General features: G+C 43.4%; 8 protein-coding genes across 8 annotated transcripts; 2 read left to right on the top strand and 6 right to left on the bottom strand.

The window, feature by feature from the left end:
• Nucleotides 1-443: 443 nt before the first annotated feature.
• Nucleotides 444-2,219, bottom strand: C8R40DRAFT_1073942 (concanavalin A-like lectin/glucanase domain-containing protein; the record flags this gene model as incomplete). The annotated part of the gene is made up of 9 exons (XM_046226652.1): nt 444-487; nt 547-677; nt 744-927; nt 993-1,223; nt 1,282-1,319; nt 1,381-1,556; nt 1,614-1,645; nt 1,701-1,761; nt 1,812-2,219. The coding sequence occupies 9 exons, from the start codon at nt 2,217-2,219 to the stop codon at nt 444-446; spliced, it is 1,305 nt and encodes a 434-aa protein (XP_046080719.1).
• Nucleotides 2,220-4,548: 2,329 nt separating this feature from the next.
• On the bottom strand, nt 4,549-5,798 carry C8R40DRAFT_1073941 (TBP-domain-containing protein; the record flags this gene model as incomplete). The annotated part of the gene is made up of 4 exons (XM_046226651.1): nt 4,549-4,617; nt 4,800-4,889; nt 4,940-5,212; nt 5,283-5,798. The coding sequence occupies 4 exons, from the start codon at nt 5,796-5,798 to the stop codon at nt 4,549-4,551; spliced, it is 948 nt and encodes a 315-aa protein (XP_046080718.1).
• Nucleotides 5,799-6,862: 1,064 nt separating this feature from the next.
• On the top strand, nt 6,863-7,449 carry C8R40DRAFT_729638 (DNA repair protein). Its single transcript, XM_046236009.1, has 5 exons — nt 6,863-6,939; nt 6,999-7,060; nt 7,112-7,193; nt 7,274-7,288; nt 7,343-7,449. The coding sequence occupies exons 1-5, from the start codon at nt 6,916-6,918 to the stop codon at nt 7,409-7,411; spliced, it is 252 nt and encodes an 83-aa protein (XP_046080717.1). The 5' UTR covers nt 6,863-6,915; the 3' UTR covers nt 7,412-7,449.
• On the bottom strand, nt 7,386-8,778 carry C8R40DRAFT_1130112 (regulator of chromosome condensation 1/beta-lactamase-inhibitor protein II). The gene has a single exon (XM_046229153.1). The coding sequence runs from the start codon at nt 8,766-8,768 to the stop codon at nt 7,488-7,490; it is 1,281 nt and encodes a 426-aa protein (XP_046080716.1). The 5' UTR covers nt 8,769-8,778; the 3' UTR covers nt 7,386-7,487.
• C8R40DRAFT_1130111 (uncharacterized protein) lies at nt 8,779-10,710 on the top strand. Its single transcript, XM_046229152.1, has 8 exons — nt 8,779-8,967; nt 9,027-9,308; nt 9,359-9,478; nt 9,528-9,574; nt 9,627-9,849; nt 9,902-10,340; nt 10,399-10,485; nt 10,540-10,710. Exons 1-8 carry the CDS (start codon nt 8,858-8,860, stop codon nt 10,636-10,638), a joined length of 1,407 nt encoding a protein of 468 aa, XP_046080715.1. The 5' UTR covers nt 8,779-8,857; the 3' UTR covers nt 10,639-10,710.
• Nucleotides 10,711-11,456: 746 nt separating this feature from the next.
• C8R40DRAFT_729804 (uncharacterized protein) lies at nt 11,457-12,417 on the bottom strand. Its single transcript, XM_046236010.1, has 6 exons — nt 12,199-12,417; nt 12,080-12,144; nt 11,946-12,006; nt 11,813-11,888; nt 11,723-11,738; nt 11,457-11,671 (listed from the first exon to the last, which is right to left on the bottom strand). The coding sequence occupies exons 1-5, from the start codon at nt 12,370-12,372 to the stop codon at nt 11,728-11,730; spliced, it is 387 nt and encodes a 128-aa protein (XP_046080714.1). The 5' UTR covers nt 12,373-12,417; the 3' UTR covers nt 11,457-11,671; nt 11,723-11,727.
• Nucleotides 12,418-17,546: 5,129 nt separating this feature from the next.
• On the bottom strand, nt 17,547-19,956 carry C8R40DRAFT_1073938 (uncharacterized protein; the record flags this gene model as incomplete). Its single annotated transcript, XM_046226650.1, has 10 exons — nt 17,547-17,775; nt 18,199-18,240; nt 18,283-18,346; nt 18,394-18,642; nt 18,676-18,889; nt 18,937-18,961; nt 19,162-19,233; nt 19,324-19,526; nt 19,576-19,749; nt 19,801-19,956. 10 exons carry the CDS (start codon nt 19,954-19,956, stop codon nt 17,547-17,549), a joined length of 1,428 nt encoding a protein of 475 aa, XP_046080713.1.
• A 1,907-nt stretch (nt 19,957-21,863) lies between these two features.
• On the bottom strand, nt 21,864-22,301 carry C8R40DRAFT_1002814 (uncharacterized protein; the record flags this gene model as incomplete). Its single annotated transcript, XM_046222773.1, has 1 exon — nt 21,864-22,301. A coding segment is annotated over one exon (438 nt), but the record flags the coding sequence as incomplete, so codon positions are not given.
• Nucleotides 22,302-26,902: the final 4,601 nt, after the last annotated feature.

Below are 26,902 nucleotides of genomic sequence, written 5' to 3'. Positions count from 1 at the left end.
TATGCTGTTACAACCGATCTGGACCGTGTATGTCACTCATAGTACCTAGCCCTGCGTCCGTCGCATGATCTCGCAACACCGTTATAGTGAGTTATTAACCATGCAATATGGCTCCAATGTGTATCCCGAGATTACTCGGAAGTCGATGGTCTGGAATCCGAAAGCATTTCCCTCCCTGTCTTACACAAATGAGGTAGTTTACCAAGTCCCGAAAATCTGAAAACCTTGTTCCATGTATAATATCCTTTCCTCTTGTAATTTTGAAGAGGAACTACAAGCAGCGCACAGCGCAAATCCCTATAAGTAAATCAACAGTGAGAATATTTAAATCATTACGTCTAAGGCAGCATCTCGTTTATTCTATGGATACATGTTGTCGTGTTTCTCGTGTTTTCCGTGATAGTTCATAGCAGAATGTCTGGTTAAGGTTCAAGCTTTCAGTCTTAACCGGGAATTTGATAGATTTTGACACTGTTGAGTTCCCAATCTGTACGCCATCGAGTTTAGAAGTGATTAGAAGATGAGAGTGAGATATTGAATACGCACAAGCATCTTGGAATGCAGCACCGTTGTTTTGCACAAAGGTATTGCAATCCGACACACCTGTACGCGTCGCACAGCTCTGCTCCTGACCAGGTGCACCAGCGTCAGCCCATACAGAGCCAGCCAAGTCCCCGCTAAAACAAAAGAGAAAAAAACACGTCAAAAGCTGACACATTAGGGGAGTAAGTAAGTAAGCGCACCAAAGCGTAGTGTCAAAGATCGTAGACTGGTAACCAAAAAATTCCGTGATATTACAACTCGGTGACGACCACCAAGCAAATGGTGTACCCCAGAGGGCAGGCAAGGGTGTACCAGCTGTAATATCCGACGGGATAGCGGACCTTTCGAAGAACCAGACAGCGATACCGGACGAGTTCAAAGTCACTAGAAATAATTTCAGCGTGTCAGCACGGTGTTGAAACGAAATGAGAAGGAGGTGAGAAACATACTGGTAAAAACGCCACCTCCGTTACCGTTGAAAGCAGCTCCGTATGATACCGTCGAGCTCGATCTGATACCGCAGCCTCCCCCGGTTGAAACGCAATCAGTAGAGGTGATGACGGATCCTGTGATATCAAGTGCTGACGAGCTTGACGAAGCAAGAGAGCAGCCTTCCAAAGTATGTAGGGTGGCCTGGTCGTTAGTATTGTCACCAACCCCTTCTACAATGTCTATCTCTCCTGTGAACAGATGCTCATTGAACATCATTTTCGTTTATTGATCGAAAATTGGACCTACCACCATCCGGCCAATTTGGGCCGTTTGTCCAAAACGCACTGGAATCAAGTATTAACAATAAGTAGAGGCGAAAAAACCGGGGGAATCAGAGCCACTCACGGCCAAGTCCCACACCCAGTAGGCATATGGATAGCGTCTAAAATCCATAGGCCCGAATTATAGACGTTGTTGGTTGTGATCCGGATACTTTGACGGTTCCCAGTGACCGTAGCGGTGGTTTCTACTCGCATTATGACGGTTCCATCGGAAGTAATCTCAGTAAGATTGTTGGCAGACTTGTTCGAAGAGGCAAATGATTAACCGTCGAGTTTGGAGAAAGATAATCAACCTACTGCTGTCCCTTGGTCGACATAATTGACAAGTCCTACGTAGCAGTTGTTAAGCTAAACAAGGTGGCAGATATATCGCAGATCGGTTACCGTGTGTAGTGACGTCCGCAGCGTCGGTGAAGGTCCAGCCGTTGAAAAAATCGGATCCACTCTGAAAGGAGTGATGAACCACAGCACGCCCGAAATAACACAAATACGTACATGTTCTTCGACAAGCTTATAAGGGGAGGAAACGGCAACACCTGTACTTGAGCTGCCAGCAGCTGAAGCTGTATTGGTGGATGAACCCGCAGATTTCGATGAGCCCGATGAACCCGAAGAGGAAGAAGGGGAAGAAGAAGAAGAAGAAGAATTGCCTCCTGCAGAAGTTGCACCAGAATCGGATTTGCAGAACACAGTCTGAGAACCAGTGGTTAAATGGACCTGAGGCTGCAGCTTTTCCCTAGATGCTAAAACGACATCCAACGCGACATTGAGATCGTTGGTAAACCTTTGAACGTGGCGACTCGTCCTTCGGGCCAAACGAGATGCAATGTTCGATGCAGAAATGGGGTTGAAGAAGGAAAAGAAAAGACAGACGCAGAGGAGTGAATGACAAAAGAAGAACATGGTGGAAGGAAGAAAAAAACGTTCAAGCAGACATAGACGGAAGGCGATACCAATTAAATCTATAAGTTTAACTGCGGAAGGGTTTTCCGATTACACGTGCAATTTAAATGACAGTAGCGGCTAGACACAACCTCTTTGTCTTTGACCACGGCTTTCTTCAAGAGTCAACACACATACACACGTGGAAAACGACGACTCATGGTTAGCGAGGACGTCGTTCCGATTCTCCTAGACTCCCGGTGCCCACCGGGCAACCCTCGGTCACTTCCCGCGCTTCCCGCGGGCTCTCTGGAGCATCCTCGCAATGACTTTTGTCGGAAGAAGATTCTGGGTTTTATCCACAATCCGTATCTCCAGCCTTCAAGCTTCACGCTTCATTCATATCTCTCCGCCAAGAACTCCATCGTGCCGTGACTTCGTTCTTCACAAACTGCTTTCTCCATATGTATTCCACGAACACTTGCCACGAACAGTACGACGTCGTTCATTTTCTGACTTTCATTTCGCATGGCAACACATCACATCAATTTGGACAGATTCTTGAAAAGGTTGAGGGGGTGTCGGTCAGTTCATGGAATCGTGAGTCTTTGCTTCACTGAACAAAATTGCATTTGTTCTCTTTCTCGACGTGAAACCAAGAAGGACATGTTCGCCCCCAATTTGTCTTCTGATCTTTGTCCTCTTCCCCCCACAGTATGCCGCTCAGCGCAAAAAAGTGCTTGTTGTTACGAATACACCGTTGTTGATCATGTCAATATAGATATAGTAGCGAATGATGAATAATTGTCTCTATCATACCGTACGACCAAGCAAGATGCTTCTCCTACATCCTCCCTACATTCCTGATAAAGGTAACCGTTAGATAGCAAAAATGGTTGCGTGTGTAATGTGATTGGAGTAGGTATGTATATCGACGACAACAGAGAGCATTGATATAAAAGATGATATTTCCCACTCGTTCCCTGCGGGTCGCCGAAAGCATTAAATGTTGATTAATAGCTTCTCTTTGATATATTTTTTAACCTTACGATGTATATACCGATGTTTCTTTAGCCAGGACACAAATATCTGCATCGACGTGGAAACAAGACACCCATCAACAGCTAAGGGGGATACAGATATCAATCGCAAATCATTGTCGATACTGTGGTTCACAGGGTACTTCCGATTTCTTGAATATTGCGAATAATGTCTTAAATTTTTGAGTAAATAAAAATCTGAGTAGACAGTCTTATTTAGAATCATGTTAAGCTTGTCTTTTGTCTTACATGTTAAAGCAGATAAGGCATAAACAGAGCGTCGGACCATGACCGAGGAAAAACAGGGTACTTCCGCATCTTGGGTCACACTGAGTCACATCAATGCCGCTGCTCGGCACTCTGGCACACTTGGCCATTTGATGCTGGGTTGAGTCAGAACTTGTGTTGATCACGCTTTTGGAGAGTGTCAGAGGTTTGCCGAGGCTACGGCATGAAGCTGGAATCAAATATTGTCACGTCGCATACCCTTTTCACTTTATCTGCTTGTCAAATCTCTACAACATATTGGATTGCTTTTAAATTTGCTATGCTAGCTAATGAGAACCTCTACTTAATGCCCATGTCATTTTTACAGTTATCTACCAGCTCTTCATACAGTTCCTGAGGCTTCAATCTAAAGTCACACTTGTATATTACAGTATTTTGGTCTTGTACATATGCATCCCCTAATTACAATCTATTTCATATAGTACAGTATGTTTATAGAGAACCTAGAAAGTACTACATAAAAAGTCTGAGAGCATTTATCAACCTAAAACGTTCAAAATATGAGATTTTCGAAAATGCGGAAGTACCCTGTTTACGGAAGTACCCTGTGAACCATAGTACAACGTTCACTTTCATTCACACTGAGTAACAGTGAAAGTCACCGCGTTAAATGTACGTACGTATACGAATATGCTGATATGTATGTGTTGTATAAGTAAAGTAATGCATGGAGATTGGGAGTGATGGTAATTGCAATGATATACAGTACAGCGAAAACGAGAAGAAACGATGCCCAAGAATGTAAAGCGCCAAATGATACAGTAGTTATGCGGTAGGTTTAGTAATTGTAGAGACAAGACAAGGCGCAGAAAAAAAAATACGCCATGCCTTCTACGAGTCATTCGTATATTGAGAATGTTTTAAGCGATGATCATGCCTTCAGGTACGCTGACCGCGCCGTCGACCATGAAAATGGACAAGGGATATAATGATAGATGTCGACGACGGGCAAGGCCTCAAAGTGAAGAAGTCGTGGATGCAAACAGGTCCATGAGCCGAAGCCAATGTTTACCGGCCAGTTTCTATGGTTTCCGAAATTCGCACAACACAGTGTAGATAGTGTTGAATGCGGTGTAGATCTCTTCTCTGACCTAGTGAGGACAGAGAAACAAATAGTGTCAGCGGATATGTTCAAACATTCCACCGGCAGTCACTACCGACATCAACGAGCTCACGAAGTAGACATCGAAGAAGGTCGAACATCCGTCCAGCAAACAATGCCAACTCGATCGACGATTTCATGGGAATAGAGAAATAAGATGGAAATAATTACCTTAGCACCAGTCAAAACGATCTTGCCAGATACGAATATTAGAAGAACAACTTTCGGTTTGATCATGCGGTAAATCAGACCAGGGAAAAGCTAGAAGTGGATATTAGAAAGCCACCAATCTATGCTATGAGTGGACGCACCTCGGGTTCGTAGCTGCTGAACTGTCCGTGGCTGTATGCAAGCCCCTCTAGACGAATGGGGAACTTGACGTCGCAACTGCCAACGATATTTTGGATTTTGAATTCCGAGAACTTAGCATCGAACCCGAGCTTTTGTACAATCCTGGCATATTTCCGTGATGCAAGCCTGGAATCATCTTCGGACTTGGCCCCAGTTACAACCATCTTGCCCGACGCAAAGATGAGCGCAGTAGTCTTGGGGTCACGAATACGCATGATCACGGCTGCGAAACGCTATACGTGGAACAAATCGAAGTAGTTCGAATTGCACACACGGAATGAGTAATCATAGAAAAGTACCAACCTTGGGGTTGTACTCTGCATTCCGCGCATGTAAGGCGATGGTTTTGAGGTCTAGTCGGCAATCGAGGTTGACCGTCGCGACGATGTTTTGAAGAGTGGGCACAATGCCTTCGACAGCAGTGATATGCTGCTGTTCGAGGGTCAGCGGTGCAGGTGTAGCAGGGACGGCAGATGGAGTGGATGGACCAGCCACGGCATTCGACGGAGAGCCGACAGTCGACGGTGGAGTTTGAGACTGTGCTAGTACTGGGTTTGTCTGAGGATGTGAAGCCTGCAATGAAGGCTGAAAAGAGTTCGATAATGGAGAGGGACCCGCCGGATTGGTAGGTTTCTGAAGGTAAGCCCCGCCGGGTAACGCTAGACCACCGCTCTGCTGAGCCTGCTGCTGCTGAAGTTGTTGCTTTTGCTGCTGTTGAACCTGTTGCTGAATCTGCTGTTGCTGATACAGCTGTTGTTGTTGAGCCGAGACGTTGGAACGGCCAAAAGTGACCTGACGAGCGGGCAAAGCAAACGACATTGTCAAAAAAAAAAATTATATGACAGGCGTGGGAACGGGGGGAGAGAAGGAGGTTTGTGTTGGAAGATGGCTTCTTATATACGGTGAGATTGAAACTCCGCCTTTATTTGATTGATCAACCAAGTCATTTCCCACGTGGCCTTTTCCTTTATCCTTCCCCATCATTGCAGCAAGCGCTGAATCCTACCTTCCTCAGCCCAAACTTCCTATACCCATGACCATAAAACTTCAAGGTTTTGCACTCGCTTGGATGTGCTCTCCCTTCTGCTGGCGAAGATATCAATATGCTACGCATGACAATCTGTGGTCACAATTCTCGTACTCACTTCATTTCTCGCCTTCGTTTCTCTGATCTTTATCAAAGCTCCCAACGGTTTTTTAATCCATGAATCGTCTCACTATTTATGCTCTTTGCTCTATCTTGAGTCAATGCGCTCCTTTGCGCTCATCCCGCAGTTACATCGTAACCGGCGCCCGGCTCTCGGCTGATCAATAGCCGTAATCTTCACATGGATAATGGAACGCGTTTGAATGATCTTTGTTCGCTGCAAGTGCAAGATCCGACACTGGTTTGTCTCTTTGTCTTTCTGGCTCCTTCGGTGGTCTTTCCTTTGTCCTGCCAGGTCCTGCCTCGCCTTCTCCACATTCAACTCGCAATATTGCACTGATGTTCATCTCCCTTCTCATCTCCCGATATCATCGCACTGCCTCACTACCATTCACTTTCATCTTGCCATCTTCAAATGAGTTAACATCCATCAAGGTTCCGATGTTCTCTTCGTTCATTGCATTCTGATTATCCGATTTGGGACTTCTTATCCCATCTGTCACCCATTATCCCAACGAATGGAACAGACACTGAGACGACAGAACCAAAATCCGATCACTTTCTCAAAGCACATATACATATCCTCTATAGTTTAAAAGTACTGTACTTGTGTGTATGCTTTGGTCTTCAAACAAGCGCGAATGAGCTTATTTCTTTATATCCTATCTTATCCTGGACTGGAAGGTAAATATTGGGAGACTACGAATGAGTCAATGACATGTTACTCGTAAACGCGTCAATATATTTTCCACGACGCACTACCTTGAGTTTGAACTTTCAAGCTACACCATGCACGCACGCGTCTCGCAACAGGTACCGAATCTTCTAGCAATCTTTGTCTTCACTGATCCTCAAATATGGACCTTTTGTAGATACAAGAAGCCCGAATCACTCAACTTGAAGCAGAAGTGAATAGGCTTCAACAAGAACTTGGGTAGGATCATAGCTGGATATCCCACCAAGGACCTCCCTAATCGATATTTAGACAAGACGAAGATGCAGAAAAGATTGTAAACAAGCACATCAAGTTACTTCATCGCTATAATGAGGCTAAGGATGCAGCACAGGTGCGTAAAAACCCTTCCTCGATATGGACCGGGCACGCGTTGATCGAACTCAAAAAACCTATGATATATGCTCCTTACAGATGCTCATAGGACGGGTTAGCCTCCACCTCTTTATCTATTCATGTGCTCATGGTTATAACGCGATTTAGCTGGCCAATTTGAAGGAAACAACCGTCAGACAAATCCATAATGACCTGGATCTTCCGATTGGCGATTAAGTAGGAACTTGGAGAGCGCGCACCTCTCTTGTATGTATGTATATCGTTGTAATAATACTGTATAATTTTTCAATCTTCACTTCTCCACCGCAATCCAACTCGTTCCACATCCTGCCCAAATTCCAACTGCGATTGCTCTTTCATGATCGTCTTCCCGCGGCCAAAGCTTCAAAGGTGTATGAACGTCCTTCGTCGAACATGAACCCATATTTCCGTGCTCGTTCCACCCCCATCCCCAAACTTCTGGCCGAAGGTCTGAGTCTGCTCTAATACTTAGAGCAAGTACGTGCTCGCTACCACACGCGATCCTTGATATATGCTTCGAAAGCGTGGTGGCGAAAGAAAATTCGACAGGTTGAGGTTGAACGGAAGTTGATGGCTCCAGCGACAATGAACGACCAAGTTGTCCTTTGGAATGGCTTCCGGTGGCATATAAGAATCCGGATGTATCAATGAAGTACGTCCCATTCCAGGTGCATTCAACAAATGAAACGTTGCGAAACGTATCGAGATCAGTTATCTGTGACTTCATGTTGGAGCCTAAACAAGAAAGGCGACGAGATTCGTGGAGAAAAACGCTGTGTCGATGTCCAAGTGATATTTGGATTACTGGGTCGTCAGGGTGATCAGGTACTTCGATGATCTTGGGAAGAGAGAAGAAGGGAGTTTTCTTGTTGAGCATGGACGTATCGCCTAACTGGCCATGGCGCGCTGCGCCCCAGCCAACGATGAGATTTCGACCATAGTGGTCGCTGACCTGGATTTTTATCTGGGCAATGACGTGGTGTTGACCTGCGGAGACGGAGATTACTCGTAAAGAGGCGCCATCCATAGCCAGTTCATCGATTGGGAGATGATCAAATAGGACGGTATGGAATAGTTTAGCACGCACAGACAAGCTCTCCCCGACACCCAGATCCCCAAAGTCATTGCTACCCATAGAGATCAGCACATCTGGCTTTCCTTCGCAGGACAATACGACATAAGATGTTTCCCAAGAACAACATATTAACCTTGGTTGATAATTTTCTAGACCATGCTCTGCAAGCTGGAGGTCTACCCGCCGAAATACTGTTTCATCTTCGTTCCTTCCAAGATTCCCTAGCTGTCCAGATTGACCATCACCACAGCCCCAAAGAGATCTGTTCGTCCAGCCAGTTGATTCCTCGGTAAACTCGCTCAACAACAATACATGATTCCCGCTAGTTGCGATATGGATGATTCTCTCGGATGTGCTGTAATTCTTTGCGTTCTCATCTTCGAATATACAAAACTGGAACGTGTGTGCGTCGTCCAATGTCCCATTTGCTAGTTGTCCGTGCGCGTTGGAACCACAAGAGACGAGAGAAAAGGGCATCAAACTATCCGATCTAATCTTATCTCGACTCTCTCTCACTATCGATTGCGGCCAATTTATCTCGAGTCACTTCTAGGACGTACCAGTCGATGAGCGCTGCTAATCCCACACTGCTCCCTGAAGCAATGTCCTCCGACCCTACTGCTCCCCCTTCGGTGCACGACCTGGCCAAAACATTAACCGACACTTCCTTAGCAGAGTAAATTATTTTCTACTGTTGCACTATTGACGGGTCTCTCATGTTGTTAACGCTTCCAGATCCACAGCGAACCCGACGACAACTGTACCGGCTCCCTCTCTCGATGCTGCAGCAGTCACATCAGCGCCGGCGGATGCTTCGTCGCACGACCAAGTTGTCACACCCTGGGACGTGCAAGGATCTGTGTCAAATGATGGAAAGCAGCAGGCAATTGATTATGAAAAACTCATTGTGCAATTTGGTACTCGGCGTATCGATGAATCTTTACTGCAGCGGTTCGAGAAGTTGACTGGGAGAAAACCACATGTTTTGTTGAGGAGAGGGATGTTCTTTTCACATCGGTGAGTTTAGTCGCTACTCAAGAGCAATAGATGCTAATCTTGCCGCCAAGTGAATTCGACAAAATTTTGGATCGATATGAGCAAGGCAAACCATTCTTCTTGTACACTGGAAGAGGCCCCAGCAGCGATAGCATGCACTTGGGCCATATGATCCCTTTCGTTTTCACCAAGTGCGTCCTTTATCCATAATCGAACCTGACTTTTGCTGAGGGTGTCAAGATGGCTGCAGGATGTTTTCGACGTTCCATTGGTCATCCAATTAACGGGTATGCTACGACAGCACTTCAAGTCCTATCGCTGTTGATCAGATGTATTCAGATGACGAAAAGTTCCTATTCAAACACGAACTCAAAGTGGAACAAACCAAAGCTTTTGGGCGCATGAACGCACGCGATATCATTGCCGTCGGGGTCAATCCTGATAAGACCTTCATCTTTAGTGACTATGACTATGTATCTGGACCTTTCTACGAAAATGTTTCCAAGATATCTCGTCAAATCACATATAGTCAGGCGAAAGCTACGTTTGGATTCAATGACTCGTGTGTATCTCCGCCTCCACTGCTTCGGTGTCAACTAATCTCACCTTCTCAGTGATAATATCGGCAAAATACACTTTGCTTCAATCCAAGCAGCACCCTCATTCTCCAATTCGTTCCCTCAAATCTTTGGTTCTGTGTCAAACATTACCTGCCTCATCCCCTGCGCAATCGACCAGGATCCTTACTTTCGTCTGACCAGAGACGTCGCTCAAAAACTCAAATATCCCAAGCCCGCGTTAATCCACTCGAAATTCTTCCCTGCACTGCAGGGCCCGCAAACGAAGATGAGCGCGAGCGATCCCAATAGCAGTATTTATATGACGGATAAGCCTGCGCAGATAAAGAATAAGATCAACAAACATGGATTTTCTGGAGGGCAGGAGACGGAAGAGGAGCATCGGAGGCTTGGAGGAGATACGGAGGTAGATGTTGCATATCAATATCTGACATTCTTCCTGGAAGATGACGAGGAGCTAGCTAATTTGGGAGAGGTGAGTTGAAATGTGTTGTAGCAATCTGTCTACTCATATTTTCGTTTCATTGTTCTAGGAGTACCGCGCAGGACGTCTCCTGACGGGCCAGCTGAAAGCTAAATGCATCCAGCTGCTACAACAGTTCGTTTCCGACTTTCAGGAGGTTGCTTTCATTACTTCAGCCCACTGAACCTTCTTTCTCACTTATTTCATCTAGCGCCGAGCTAAGGTCACAGACGAGCAAATTGATATGTTCATGGACAAGAACCGGAAGATTGTGCCAACTATGAGCAAAGCACAAACACCGCCGGCATAGTCGAACACTAGTCACAATAACTGTATAGATACTAAAGATCGGTATTGGAAATTGAAGCGACCTTCATCTAAGTGCATCGTTTCGCTGACCACTTCCAGCGTCTTGTTCTTGCTGTGGCAGGGGAATGTCAGAGTCCCGCATGTTATCTGGCGATGCGCTGCGCAATATGCTGGACAGAAGCTGCTGTTCGTGCCTTGTCCATAATTGACGGAACCGTGAAGGCTTCCGGTGGCGAACATGAAGGGATCATGAGGGTGATTCCAGGCAATACAAGTGACGTCCCGACCGAGTTCGTAGGCTCGAATACGATGAAGAAGTGTACCAGATTCTCGATCCCATATGTGCAAATCTCCAACTAAAAACAGAATGACTCTGTCTGTACTAGGTGATGTGAACGAGGAAGAGACGCACTCTTGTCTACGCAGAGCACAAGCTCTTCATTTTTGCCTCCGAAGTAACTCGGGCCTGCAAAGTCAGTTGGTACCTTAGGAAAGTACCTTTGGCTATACGTTGTGGAAGCGTCGATTTAAAAGGACATTTTGAGAAACAATGGGTCATATATAACTCACTGGATGGTAAGTCGGGAAGTATTCTTTGACGCGTCTAATTTCCACAGTTGTGGAGTGGCCTTGAAGCAATGTTAGACAATGTTCAACGGTCCACGTTCGTAGTTGACCCACCTTGTCCTCATCCAACTGTGACCCATGCTTTTCTTGCAAATTCAACTTACGTTTCAATTTGATTCGTGTCAATGTTATAAACTGCTAAAAGATTGAGATACGGCCACAAAATGCCCTTTGGTAGATCACTGGCTTGCGATCCGTTTCTCCGTTCTTGAAAGACTTGGCCGAAGACCATCGGCAGAATTTAACAGAGTTCCGACCCCAAGAACACGCGTTCCATCGGGGGTAACAGCGATGCCTTGCAGGTTCATATTTTCAAACTTGTATATTCCTAATATCTGGACGTAATAATTGATGCAGTCACTCTATATCTGTAAAACAGAGGTTATACTCACCTTGCCATTCGAACTCTGCTTCAAAATGTAAAGATTGTCGATCAGCAGAAATGTATATGGACGCACCAGCTTCACAACATTGCTGCCCTCAACAGAGAGTGGTTTGAAAAATTTGTCTTCGGCTGTGCAAGTAATAATCCCGAATGCGAGACCCACCTTCACCGGTGCCTGGAAGCCAAACGATTGATTCTACAATTGTCAGTCGACTGATAGTCTTCTGTAAGATACCGTGCTGAACGTTCGGGAAAGGCAGTGAATCAAATTTGAGTAATAGTTGAGAGACGCTTACCTGCGTCCATACATTGATGCTACGAGAAAGCCTAGTTAGCAAAAGGTGGCCACCTGGAGACCTGTGTTCATTTTGAACAAAATCGGAACCCAATGAAATAAGAATTTTATAAGGGACGACTCCGAAATATTGACCAAGCAACTTGTATGACAACACCCCTTGGATGCGCTAATCTACGGTAAACCGAAATGACAGAATCCTTCACACATAGGCCATAAGAATGACAAACACCCATGAAAATAGTAAAACTTGCTTGCACACGAAAAATGACCAATGTCCATCTGCAAAACCTGGGCGATGTTCTCCAGCTCTTGAGAGCATTTCCCAGCATTGAAAGAAAGGATACTAGCTGGAGAGCGCTGGGAAAAGCTTTGGAAATTCTACTTGTATAGAACGTAAAACAGTTAGCAGTTTCTAGCTTTGCCATCAAACTTGAAACTGCTTTCAAATGCTTGGAGTATTCACAATAATCGTTCCATATTTGGCAGTATTTACAAATTGCGCCCCCGATTCCGCTCCTGCCCTCATTCCCGCCCTCACTCCCGCCCTTTCTGCCTTCCAAATTCCTCTCCTCCTTTTCCACCTTCCATCTTCCATTTCCAAGGCTTGCCAGTATCTTACTTACATGCTGATCCCTTTTCTCTTTGTTATCGCTTCTCTGCAATCTGTATTCTGTCATGAAGTACGTAGCCCCTATCATTTTCCTTTTCTCACCGTCTCGACGCCCTTACTTGTACAATTACATCACTGTCAAATCCCATCGATTACTGATCCACCTGTTACCCTTCTCCTTCTACTGGCTTCCACCACCTTCCTTGTTCCTAAACTGTACAGTATTACATTGTCATTTCTCGCAGATCGGATTATGTATATAAAGCCAATCCCTCACAGCCTGGTCCCTTATCTTGACCTCTCTGTCATTATCTGGGACCAGGTATGTGCTTACTTATTGTTACCTATGACTACGATACTCAATATATCTCTGTCATTATCTGGGACCAGTTTGCCTCCGCTCCGCCTCATCGCCTTGCTTAGTCACTCCGCTTCCCTGCTCCGCTAGTCACTCCACCTTTGCCGCTTCGTGACATATTCCCTCTGATTGTATCAGGCTACTTGGACTGGTGAGTTCTGGGAGAAACTGTAAGCTAAAAGCCTTCTGATAAGGATAAATCTACCTGTCCAGTTCACAAAAGATCTATATGTTTCATACGGGTAGTCTTGCCCTGCTCCAAGTTATCTTCCAAACTAAAGTAGCGGTCAGTTACAAAGCACCTATTAAACCACGAAACTGACCCAAAACTGGACACCCAGGACCTTAGATTTGTTTTGAACTTGGAAGAATGATAAGGTTCCCCTAGCATAGCTGTAATCATATCGGAATAGAGCCTGTGATACTCAAGATTTGAAGCTGTGGTAAAATCAATAGTCCAGGGCTTGGGGCCATCTTCGTATTTGGAAATACAGTATCGAATCTGAAATATAAAGGGGTCAAAAGATTGCTGCAGATACGATTAATAACAGTCAACTCAATAAGCATGGAAGCTAGAACAATGGCACCATGAGGTACCTCTGCCCCAAAATCCTTGGGGAATGTTTTTGCTAAAGCCTTGTTACCGGTAAAAAATAAAACTTTCACCACTTCCTTCAGGCAGGGGTGAGCGAATTTGTTGACTCGGCCCTAATATGAACAAAATTATTAGAAGTCTTTTAGGAAGACTAAGAAGGCTATAATAGTGTATTACGTTGGCGTCTCTTCCATTTTGCAAGAAGAAACTCTTCTCCAAAAGCTTGCTCACGTATGCAGTTGTAAGTTCTCCCAGTTGAGAAGCATTAAATCCTGTATTTGGCTCCTGGTCTCTGGGTAAAGGTAGTCCATATTGACTAATGACTATCGGTTCTGCTAGTCTCTTCAGCATATTTCTGAAACTACTTTGGCTTTTATACAACTAGTATATTACACAAAAGTAAGAAAGAATTAGAAATACTAGCAAATAACTCACAAATACAATGATATCTTCCTTGTGTTTATCGATGTATCCTAACAAATAAAGCAAATAATCAATCTGAATCAAAACAAAAGTAGAAAATTAAGCACCTGCTTTGACATGGAGTCCCTTCTCCCCTCTTTCCTTTATTGATCGATCCAGACAATTGAGGAGTAGAGCTTCGTGATTCTCCATCGTTAGAAAAGGATCTTGGAGAACCATAGCCCGGTGCATATATAACTGAGAGCCCATAATTACTTTTTTTGCTTGAGGTGTGTAAAAAAGAAGCTTTGTAGGATCGTTGGTAGAGTTAGCTCTAGATTTACGTCCTAGGCAAGTAAAATATAAGGCAAAGTAAAATATGAAAATAAATATACCTTTGGAATTGGCAGGATTTGCTGCTTCTGGGGCATCTTCGGCATCTGCAGAAAGTTATTAAATAACCTGTATTGAATTTTACAGAAACAGACCTATATTGGAAAAATTTCAGAGAAATTGTAATATCGCAGGGGCAATAGAACAAACAGACCTTTGGACAAAGAAGAATTGACTAAATCTGGTGAAGCAGGTTGTGTAGGCAAAAGAGAAACCAGATGTGAAACTGAATGAGAAACTGAATGAGAAACTAGACGGGAAACTGGACGAGAAACTGGACGAGAAACAGCACGAGAAACTGGACGAGAAACTGGACAAGAAACAGCACAAGAAATGGCTCCCAGCCGTAAATGAGAACCTGATGCTGCTGAATAAGATGGCGGGTAAAAATCAGATTGGGGTGCTGTAGAAGCATAGCCTAAAACCTCAAAGTTTAAGCTCAAACAACGTCTGAGTAAGAAACTGCTCACGTTTATATTCCCGTGAAGTTAAAGTACTATCTTCATCTCCAAGGTTCTTCTCCTCGTTTTCTTCCTTGTCTGCGTCAGGATCGTGCTCAAACTCTGCTTGTTCCTCGGTAGCAGATATCTGGCTTTTAGCATGACTTTCGAGAACTAGAGGATCAGGTGGCTTGGGAAAATTTCACTTGCGCTTCTTGATAAAATCAGTGGCAGGGTCAGCCTCCCCTTCAAGCTAGAAATTGAGTTAACAAGGGAGAGAGAGTAGGTGCAGTTTTACGAACCAAAGACTTTCTTGTTTTTTCAGAATCTAAAAGGGCAATTAGACTTCCATATCTAACATAAGAATAAAAAGACCTTCCTTCAGCAGTGGGTTCTCTGAGCTTTTCTGTAATAGAAGAAACTCCCCTCTGAGCTACTTCTGAAGCTTGAGCAATACCGAGATGGGTAGCTTCTTGAAAACCTGTCCTAGCACTCTCAGCTACTTCCAAACCTTTGATACCTCTGTCGTTGACACGCCTAAATTTTGGCTAGACGTCTATGCTGTGAATTGTGACATTTTCACATATAGATTTGTATCGAGAGGACTGTAATTGAGACCCAGATTGACAGTCAAAGTCAATACTGAATCAGTCTAATAAGTTGAAGGGACCATATACCCATACTACCACAAGTGGTTAGTTTACCCATCCCCGATACTACCTTCAGATAGCAGTCTACCTGTTTGTCAAGCAGGATTATACCAGACTCGGACTACATCCGAAGGATGACCATTCACGTATGACATACCAAGGGTATTCTTATTGGACCTTACACTGGCAGGAGTTTGGAAGAACTTACTTAAGTGACCATGAGCCGAGGATTGACTCGAAATGACTTTCTAGAACTCAGGAATTATCAAATACTCTTTCTAGAACGACATCATGCATTAATCTAAAAGACTGCGATTTAGTCTAATAGACCAATCAGGTTGCATGGTTGAGGAAAATGACTAGAAGAACGATCGAAGTACTGCAAGGCTCCGAAGACATATCAAATGAATGTCAAAGAGTCCTGACGTAGAAAATATTGAAGAATGCAATTAAATGAATACTATGCGTAACTCCCTTGATAGAGTATAGGCACAATGGGTGTCTGTTGAAAGAGAGAAGCAATTAGTTTAATCCAGATGAATCAGATTGATAGGATTAGAATCGAGGAGAGCTGATTTGCCTCCGGACAAGGTGACAAATGATCAAAGTAAGTGTTGAACAGCAATGACAGTTGAACCCCATTCGAGTCATTCTCCAAAACAATTAAATTAAATGAATAACGAAGTACCTACCTATGTTTGGAGGTATACTTGAATCTTGGAACCATTATGGACCAAATAAGGACATGTAGATTCAAATTAAATAGTATCTGACCGAGTGTAGAAGTTTTCTTGCGGTTCCGAGCGTTTATTGTATTAAATTAATTGTACTGTGCGACTCTATATTCTGTATGTATAAATAGCGATCCGATGTATCTGGAATACAAGTGATTTTGGGACGACGTTGCAGTGCTAATCCGTAAAAAGGAAAGACACACTCCCGCCAGACTGAAACCTCTTCGCTAGCAGCAATTCGGGCCCGGCACTTGTGAGTATAGGAACATCGTGTTCTGCTCCTTGTGACTGCGAGAAGTATATCCAGTTGTTGGGTATTCTTCGAACTTAGGATCAGTCGTTGGTCTTAAGGGCAAATCACGCTGTGTGGTTGTGCCAGCACATAGTTCTAGCCCTCCGTAGGGGTCTGTGTGTCTCGGTTTTAATTTACTTTGATTCAAACCCCCAATTCTTGATATACCCAAATCAATACAAACCAAAGCACAAATCGTGCTGAATCTACCTTGATCAAAGGAATATATCGAATCCTTAGAACGATTCAAATTGATTGATTAAAGCTTCTTACTTAGCTCTCAAAGCTTTGCGGAACCTTTGCCAATGCTACCCCTTGCTATTAAATAAATTTGATAGCAGTGAACTCGCATATTGTGTATTAGATTGGTTGGTTGGAGTGCCCATTAGATTCCTTCCTTTCTCTTTTACACAAAAACGAGGCAAGCTCATTATCGTCTTTGATAAACCCCTGTAAGGAATGAGACTGAGAAAAATGGTCGTATCCTCTTCCGCCAGGATAGTTTCTTTCGAAGTTTTGATAAAGGCCCCTGTTATACCCCCCGTAACTGCTATCAGGACCTTTATAACCTTCCCCTTAAAATCCTCCGTAAGATCCTCCGTAGTCTCTGCCTTGATTTCCTGAGTTCCCCTCGTAGCCTCCACCCTGCATCCCCAAGTTTTCTTCATGGTAATTTCGCCTGTAACCTCCTCCTCTATTATCTGCGCCCTAATTCTCATAACTTTCCCTGTAATTTCCCCACTGTCCCCAACCGTATTGGTTGTTATAACTGGGTTTTATGTCGCTAGGACCTGTACTTCTGTATCCCAAGCTACCTTCTCCGGGGGCAAAAGGTTGAGAAAAATCTTCTACGCCCTGTGTTCCTCTGCTTTCCCTTTCCCCTCCCTAAATATCGTCAGGAAGATGGAGATTTGTACGATTTTCTTCCAGACCTAAGGGAGCATTACCACCAGGCACAGTCACAACAGAATTTGAAAAATCTTGAGTAGTCCAGCCTGCGACAAAATATTGTAAGCAGACAAGTAGAAGTCAATTTAGTTTACCTCGGAAAAAAGAAGAGTTAAATTGATTATAATTTTATTAAGTTAGTTAATGGAAGATTTAGTTGGTAAAAAGATAAAACCTTTACAATATCTGATTGTTCTCTTCGAATAGCTTCGGAAATGGGGGCCTTTGATGGAAGAGGCACTTGATGACCCATGGAAGGAAGAGGGGGAGGATATCCAGAGGTAGGAGAAACCATAGTTGGAGAAATCGTAGGCAGAGACTTAGGAGTAGGGGGCTGCTCAGAAGAAGTTTTTCGTCCTTTACTTTGAGTGGTTGACTTGCCTCCCCTACTTCCTCGTCCCCGTTTCTGAATAGATAGCCAGATTAATATAAGAAACACTACTGGTAAGAACATACTGGTTTTTCTAAGGGAGGGGCCATAGGATTTGAAGCAGCATTGTCAGAGAAAATGGTATTGGGACCTTGAGAGGAGGAACGTTGAGGAAGTGACATCTTGTTAGCTGCCTCAAGCATTTGGTTGGCATGTCCCCCTTTACCCTTAGTTGTTCTACTACTAGACCTCTAAATCTTTTCAGAATAGTTTCCCAAAAAAACTTTGTGAAAATCACCTCTGTATAAAATACTTTAGCTGAACATTTGGAAGGTAGGAAAAGGAAATGTACTAGGCAAAGAAGACCTTGAATTCTTGTCAGGCTGTTTACTCATAAGAAGAGAAAGCGATAGCAGAGAAGAGAAAGTAGGAAAACGTAATGTGTACAACTGGACCCACAATTCTCGACGTGCTCCGCTCCACACTTTCCCCAGATAACATCTTTGGTACAAAATAGAGACAGAAAAATCTTATTCAAAGTACAAATTTCGTCTCTCAATCCAATACAAGCCCTCCTGTAGCACCTCCATATTGGAACACTCTGGTCCTAAAGTAGCTCGTCAAAACAAAACTCAAACAAATAAAATAAAATACCTTGATCCAAGTAAAGAATTTCTGTATTCTGGTCCTTTCCCTCTTTCGTGGAAGTTGTTTCAGTGTTCTCTTCCCAAGGCTCTTCCATATCACAATCATCTCCTCTGTAAGCTTCACTACCCATATTGCTATCACTATTGCTATCATCACCAATATCCAGTCTCATGGAGGGAGGAGAGCTTGGAGCCGTAGCAGGATAAGTCTTGGGCTGGTGAGAAGAGCCATCTAAAGAGTACAATCCTTGAATGCCTGACAAAAAATGTTTGAAATATGGATTCTCACCACTTTTCCCGTAGTCGTTCAAGATCTCTTGCATATTCAAGGCTGTTCTCCTAGCTTTAGAGTTTTCTAAACAAAGTTTGTTTTGGCGACAGAGGTGAAGTTCCAGTATAAGCTTAGTTATTTGAATTTTCTGATCTAAAGCTGCTTGCTCGGTAGCACATAAAGTTTGTTGAGCATCAGCTATCCTTAGGAGATAACTAGCTTCTTTCTCTGTCTAGAATAATTAGCTTGTTAACTTACCTCTAGGAATCAAATTCTTACCAGAGTTTCGTGAGTTTCATGAGTACTGTCGACCCAAGGATGGTAAGGAGAAAAAGAAGAGGAATTTTGGAGAAAAATAATGTGCTGGTCCATTGCAAGGTAAGGGTAAATGTCTGAGGAGTAAACGTCTGAGGAGTAAGCTTACTCAGCAAATATAAACAAACTATATAGACTCTCTTGGGTAAGCACAAACTACCTAATTAATTAAAATAAATATTTTCGAACCAGCCAAAACCGTCTTTCTGATACAATACTCCTGTTTTATCCCCATGAACAACTATAGATCCCCTAGTACCGCTGTAAGGTAGATTGAAATGAGTGATTTTATCAGAAAAAAAAACCACTACATCTCCGTTCTGAGTTTCTAGTAATAGGCGCGGTTCGTACAAGGCTAATTCTCCTCCTTTGGGGTTACCCACAGTTATACAAATGCAAGCAGATTTGTCATTCTGGTTGCGGTGTGCCAGAGTTCCGACGTTGATGTTAAACATAATGCTGGTAAAAGGAGAGACCGGAGATGTGTCTTGCAAGGGGAGGACATCTACCGAAGCCACAAGTTCTTGAAAGACGTGAGGATGGATGAGCAAAACCTAAGGTTTTGTCAAATAAACAGGCTAGAAAAGTAAAAAGCAAGCTTACCTTCTCAACTACCCAACGTAGCACTCCCTCCAAACTCTGTTTAAGATCCGCGTAAGGCCCAGATAGTTTCTGAATGTCTTCAGAAGGATAACATAGAAGTTGACTATGATTCATCCTTCCCCCTTCGGCGTTGATCAGGTACAAAGGATGAATATCTTTAGGAGTATCGTAACCCTGGTCGGATGAAAGTTGGGGAGATTCTAGAGACTAAAACAGAAAACTTACGTGAGTCAAATATCGCGTCTGATTGGTGAAGTGCAGAGATGAAAAGGAAGCAGTTTCAACTGAGGAGGAAGGTTCCTGACTCTTAAATTGAGCAGAGGTGTCTGATAAGCAAGCTTGTATGGCTATTTTCAGACTCTCCCTCAGATGCGCAGGCATAGTAGTATCCAGGGTTTATAACAAATCTTTGTTATTATCAAAAACTTGAACAACTTTTCTATAGTCCTGTGAGACAGAAGATCTAGGCCAAAAGGTTGAATTCTTACCCTTCAATAATTTTTCTATCAAGTTTGAGATAACGGGTATCAGAGAGCTGTCCCAAGCTATCAAAATTCCTATTCATCTAAAAGATTTGATTATCCCTCGGAGTTCAACCAAGTAAACAAGATATCTCACCTCTTGGGCGTAATTTTCCAAAGAGCTTGGTACAATACAATTTAGAGCTGAATATCTTTCTTTTTCTGTCCAACGGCTTCTACCCCCGTAATCCTTGGGAAAAGGTTCCTTTGTTTTATAGGGTTTATAGGGAGCTTGAAGTACTTGATGCACGTCGGCAATATCTTGAGCCTGGAAACCCATGTGATCAAAAACTATGTGGAGAGGAGGAGAGGAGAGTCTGAATATGAAGCTCTTCTTCTGTGGATGATATCTCAGAAACTGCAGAGGGAGCTTGAGCAGCTTCAATCTCATTAGGTGAAAAAAGAAGAAATCTTCTCTCCAGGTAGGCAGTGCTTATAAAATAATTGTCAGTTTGGGGAAAGTGCTCAAATGTCTTCCAAGCTTCCCAATCTCTTGGAAGAGATCTAAACGTACTGGGACTTTAAAGTTAGTATATAGCATAAATAAATCAGAAAGTTACTCACTGGGAAAAAAAGATCCAAAATAATTGTCGCTCACTCTTAGATCTCCGCAATCAAAGGTAGGTGATAAACCAAGATTCCTCAGTAGAGAGCCATGGTATAGAGTAGGAATTGAGATAGGAATTTCTTTTCAAAGATTTGCCAGAACAGGAATCAGGTTGAGTCTAATAATATCTCCTGCAAGTCCTATAAGCAAATGTTCTAATAAAAAGAGTTCTCAGAACCAAAGCAAATAGGAAATTCTCCACCTGATGAACTAGGAGCTCTAACCTTGTTGCACAAGGCTTGTATAACAGTTACTGAGGCTTTCTTGTGGAAATATTCATCTTCTCCTTTGAAGGCAATTACTAGCAGTAAGTAAAGGGAGCCTATGCCTCACACTTAGTCCAAGAATAGAGAATATCAATTTAGCGCTTACCAGCGTTGGCTAAAAAGGCCCATCGGCTACCTGCAGACATAAAATTGCAGCTCTTATGTTCAGGAATACTATGAGTTTGGAGAGACTTGTATATTTCTGTAGGCTTAGGCCGACGACTATTATCCTTCAATCTCATCAAATTCAGGCAGCTAGAAAGCTGACCTGTTAGAGATATTTCCTAAAATATTTTTAAACCTTACCTGTTAACTTTGGCTGCAAAATAAAGTTTGTTCAACATTCAAACAAACCGAGCAGTTCCGTCAACCTTGGAAGCTAGGTCACAGTGACGGGCAATGTTGAGTAAAGAGGAAACTGCCAAGTCCTTAACGTTGTCTAAAGTCCCTTCCATGATTGCCTTCAGACCCGATACCCAGCTTGAATAATCTATGTGACCGACAGTAGTCTGGGTGCCGAAAGAAATCCTAGCCAATTGGGTGGTAAGGTCTACTGAAACATCCTTCGAAGGTTTGGCCGCTACATTTCCTATAGCAAATTGGCTCCTTGTGTTGTCCTCGTAGTCATAGGTATCAGTTCTCCTCCTTTTTTTTGGTTCTAATGCTTTTCCTAGGACAGGCAACTGGTCCTGGATCCTCGAAGCCTCCTCCAGGCGTTCTCCCTGGATTTTTCTTAGTACGCTTTCTCTTCGAGGGCTGGGAATCTCTGTTGCTTGGGGGAGGCTGATCCTTCAGAGGGGACCCAGGCAGAGACTGAGAAAGAGTAGATGCAGATGAAGGCGTGGAAGGTGCTGGTTGACAGGGGGGCGATGGGGAAAGCAACTGCAGAGAATGTGGCTCGTAAGGCATTTGAAGAGGTGTTTTGGGAGGAGCCTGGTAAGGTGTTTCGTGAGGCGATTCAAAATGCGTCTCAGAAGGCCTTTTGTGAGGCATCTCGAAACGCATCTCAAGAGGCGACTCGAAACACAACTCGAAATGCGATTGATGGGGCGTCTCGAGAGGCGTCTTGAAATGCGATTGACAGGGCGTCTCAAGAGGCGACTCGAAACACGATTGACGGGGCGTCTCGAAACGTGATTCACAAGGCATCTCGAAATGCGATTGGAGAGGTGTCTCAAAATGTGTCTTGAGAGGCGTCTCGAAACGTGATTCATGGGGCGTCTCGAAACACGATTCACGGGGCATCTCGAAATGCGTCTCAAGAGGTGATTCACAGGGCGTTCCGTGAGGTGTCTCAAAAGGTGTTTGGGAGGGGCTCTGGTCAGGCATTTTGGAGGGTGGCTGGGAAGGCAGAAAAGGAGGGGGAGATGCAGGCTGGGGAGAAGGTAGGCGAGTTAGAGACCCCGAGGGCATCGGTGTATTTGAGTTGGAGCCTTCCATTCTAACCTCAATGCTAACTTCACAGTATTTGGGAGTAGGCAGGGTGAGTGAGAGATTTTGTCTTGCTTTCCCCTTGAGGCTTGGATCACAACTAGGACAGAACACCTGTCTCAACTAAAAAACCTGTTTGTTTAGTTTTCAATCTTGGCAACAAAGGGAAACTAACTTACAGGCCAGGAAGAGGGAGGAACAGGTTGAGGACCAGCTCTACTAGAAGGAAGAGCTGCAAGAATCTCTTGCAGAGCAGGAGGAAGTCCTTCTTCTCTAGCAAGATAACTCTGCAAGGCTAAAGTCTGAGCAGCAGATAATTTTAAAATAGTCATTACTATGAGGCAAAAGTCTAGGAATAGGCAAAGTTTACCAGCCAAACATTCCAAGATAAAAGTGAAACCTTACTTTTCTTTCCAATCTTCAAGTATATCTTACTTCCTAAGTTGCTTCGGAAGAGCAGAGGGAAAAGCTCTAAGACAAAACTTTAAGCGCCCGCCAGATTTGGAGCTAAGTGTTCTAGGATAATGCATCGCTCCAAATCCGGCGGGCGCTTAAGTTGTGGCCCACGTTCTTCCTCATCTCAAACCCTCCTCTCAGCCAAAGCCATCAGCAAGAATCAAGCCAATATCATAGTGACGAGTTTTTATTGAATAAATATTTCAACAAAGAACTATTTTTTGCGATAGATAAAGTTGATCCTTCTCTTACCAGTTCAGTAAAGTAGTAGATTTCGATTAGCCTATCTACAGTCAACTTGCAGGGTACAATATTATGATGTAACAATTACAGTTTTTGATCTTTTTGATTTCTCCTCATTTACAATTAATTTGAAAGCAGCCAAAGCACCTGAGAGCACCTGAGAGCAATGAAAGCAAAGAAAGCACTTGATGGAAACTTTTTGTGGAATCTCTTGCTGGGAAATGCTGGAAACTGCTGGGAGCTGCTGGGAGAAAATTAAGCGAAAACCCAGGTTTTGCAGATGTCTTGTCCCAACTGTGCAATTCAATAATTGGAGCCTGAATCACCTTGCTTGTCAAGGTCTATCTGCCACTGACAATTGAAGCAGTTCCTGGCGTCACCTTGCTTGTATTTGAACTTAGCTAGATACAGTTGTGAATTGTGTGAGCCAGCGGGCTCGAAGGAATATATATATACACAAGCTTTAGAACCCGTGCCTACGCCACGGTGGCTCGCAAAGCTTGCACCGCACTTCAGCTGGGTTCACAGCTTGTTGGGGGCAAGCCCCCAAACCCCCATTTGTCATTGCTTTGCTCCTCCACACTATATACTTGTTATTCTGCTCCTCAATTATACAAATAATATGTATTGTGAAGCTAGAAATAGTGCTTGATGTTGAGGAATACCCCGTATGTACAACCCAGTCTGACAGATAAACAGTGTTATTACATTATACTGTACAGTAGGTAGGTAGGTCAGACATGGCGCCATAGAGTCCCTCAGTTGTGAGTATAGTATACTCTCTACAACCACCATACTGATGCACAGTAGAGTAAACTGTCTGTTAACAGGTACATATTTCAAAGAACCTCTGGGATAGGATTGATAGGAGATAGTATGAAACAGACCTCACAATATATTTTCTATGTTCTCAGACATTGCTTAAGTATCATCTGTGTGGCCTCAAGAATTTGTAATACAGTGCAACAAACAACTTGACCTTTGGGATGAATAGCTTTGACCCCTTGTCTTGTAGTAGAGCAGATGACTGCAGTCTGTGCAGATTTCAGCCTATTTGCTTCACTAATTGACATTGGGATTTGTTGATTGACCATTTGCAAAAGCAAAACAGACTGAAATTTGATGTATCTCCAATGTAAGTGGCAGGTTCATCCAAATTTGAAGGTGTTAGTGTTATGCATGGTTTAAATGCAGTCTCCTGCATTATCACCTCCAGGTATTCTAACCTGTAGAACCTTGGAAGTGCAATGGATCAAACTTGCTCTGGAACCAAATATTATTGGAATGATTAAGCAAAAAGATTACTTACATGGAAGCAATTAGATATCTCCAAAATCAGTACAGCTGCAAGGGAATTTATCTGAAGGATGAACAGCTCAAGTATTCAATATGATCAATGAGGGAAAGCGGCTGTGCCACACTGCTCCGCAGCAGATTTCTGAGTGCTCCGTGCGGAGGATCCACAGCCGCTTCGCGGCAATATTGCTTAGTCACTATTACCAATACTCTGCGCATCTGATATAAGCTCCCCAAGGAAATTTAGAATATAGTATGCTACTATGTGCCGTGAGCAATGAGACTAGAGGGATTGGGGAAGAGGGCCCAACTGCAGTGATATTCTGTTGGCGCAGTAACAAGCTTGCCTCGTTTTTGTGTGAAAGAGAAAGGAAGGAATCAAATGGGCACTCCAACCAACCAATCTAATACACAATATGCGAGTTCACTGCTATCAAATTTATCTAATAGCAAGGGGTAGCGTTGTTAAAGGTTCCGCAAAGCTTTGCCAGGTAAAAGCTTCAATCAATCAATTTGAATTGTTCTAAGGATTTGGTATATTCCTTTGATTAAGGTAGATTCAGCACTATTTGTGCTTTAGTTGTATTGATATGGGTATATCAAGAATTGGGTGTTTGAATCAAAGTAAGTTAAAACCAAAACACACAGACCCCTACGGAGGGCTAGAACTATGTGCTGGCACAACCACACAGTGTGATTTGCCCTTAAGACCAACGACTGATCCTAAGTTCGAAGAATACCCAACAGCTGGATATAACTTCTCACAGTCACAAGGAGCAGAACACAATGTTCCTATACTCACAAGTGCCGGTAACGAGCTTGCCTCGTTTTTGTGTGAAAGAGAAAGGAAGGAATCTAATGGGCACTCCAACCAACCAATCTAATACACAATATGCGAGTTCACTGCTATCAAATTTATTTAATAGCAAGGGGTAGCGTTGGCAAAGGTTCCGCAAAGCTTTGAGAGCTAAGTAAGAAGCTTTGATCAATCAATTTGAATCGTTCTAAGGATTCGATATATTCCTTTGATCAAGGTAGATTCAGCACGATTTGTGCTTTGGTTTGTATTGATTTGGGTATATCAAGAATTGGGGGTTTGAATCAAAGTAAATTAAAACCGAAACACACAGACCCCTACGGAGGGCTAGAACTATGTGCTGGCACAACCACACAGCGTGATTTGCCCTTAAGACCAACAACTGATCCTAAGTTCGAAGAATACCCAACAACTGGATATACTTCTCGCAGTCACAAGGAGCAGAACACAATGTTCCTATACTCACAAGTGCCGGGCCCGAATGGCTGCTAGCGAAGAGGTTTCAGTCTGGCGGGAGTGTGTCTTTCCTTTTTACGGATTAGCACTGCAACGTCGTCCCAAAATCACTTGTATTCCAGATACATCGGATCGCTATTTATACATACAGAATATAGAGTCGCATAGTACAATTAATTTAATACAATCAACGTTCGGAACCGCAAGGAAACTTCTACACTCAGTCAGATACCATTTAATTTGAATCTACATGTCCTTATTTGGTCCATATTGGTTCCAAGATTCTAGTATACCTCCAAACATAGGCAGGTACTTCAATATTCATTTAATTTAATTGTTTTTGGAGGATGACTCGAATGGTGTTCAACTGTCATTGCGGTTCAACACTTACCTCGATTATTTGTCACCTTGTCCGGAGGCAAATCAGCTCTCCTCATTTCTAATCCTATCAATCTGATTTATCTGGATTAAACTAACTTCTCTCTTTCAATAGACACCCATTGTGCCTATACTCCATCAAGGGAGTTATGCATAGTATTCATTTAATTGCATTCTTCAATGTTTTCTACGTCAGGACTCTTTGACATTCATTTGATATGTCTTCGGAGCCTCGCAGTACTTCGATCGTTCTTCTAGTCATTTTCCTCAACCATGCAACTTGATTGGTCTATTAGACTAAATCACAGTCTTTTAGATTAATGCATGATCTCGTTCTAGAAGGAGTATTTGATAATTCCTGAGTTCTAGAAAGTCATTTCGAGTCAATCCTCGGTTCATGGTCACTTGAGTAAGTTCTTCCAAACTCCTTCCAGTGTAAGGTCCAATAAGAATACCCTTGGTATGTCATACGTGAATGGTCATCCTTCGGATGTAGTCCGAGTCTGGTATAATCCTGCTTGACAAACAGGTAGACTGCTATCCGTAGGTAGTATCAGGGATGGGTAAACTAACCAACTTGTGGTAGTATGGGTATATGGTCCCTTCAACTTATTAGACTGATTCAGTATTGACTTTGACTGTCAATCTGGGTCTCAATTACAGTCCTCTTGATACGAATCTATACGTGAAAATGTCACAATTCACAACATAGACGTCTAGCCAAAATTTAGGCGTGTCACCGGGCCCAAATGGCTGCTAGCAAAGAGGTTTCAGTCTGGTGGGAGTGTGTCTTTCCTTTTTACGGGTTAGCACTGCAACATCATCCCAAAATCACTTGTATTCCAGATACATTGGA

Source organism: Lentinula edodes (assembly GCF_021015755.1).
Source record: "Lentinula edodes strain Le(Bin) 0899 ss11 chromosome Unknown C8R40scaffold_53, whole genome shotgun sequence".
NCBI lineage: Eukaryota > Fungi > Basidiomycota > Agaricomycetes > Agaricales > Omphalotaceae > Lentinula > Lentinula edodes.
The sequence above is the reverse complement of the archived record's forward strand: the minus strand, read 5'-3'. Positions and strand labels throughout refer to the sequence as shown.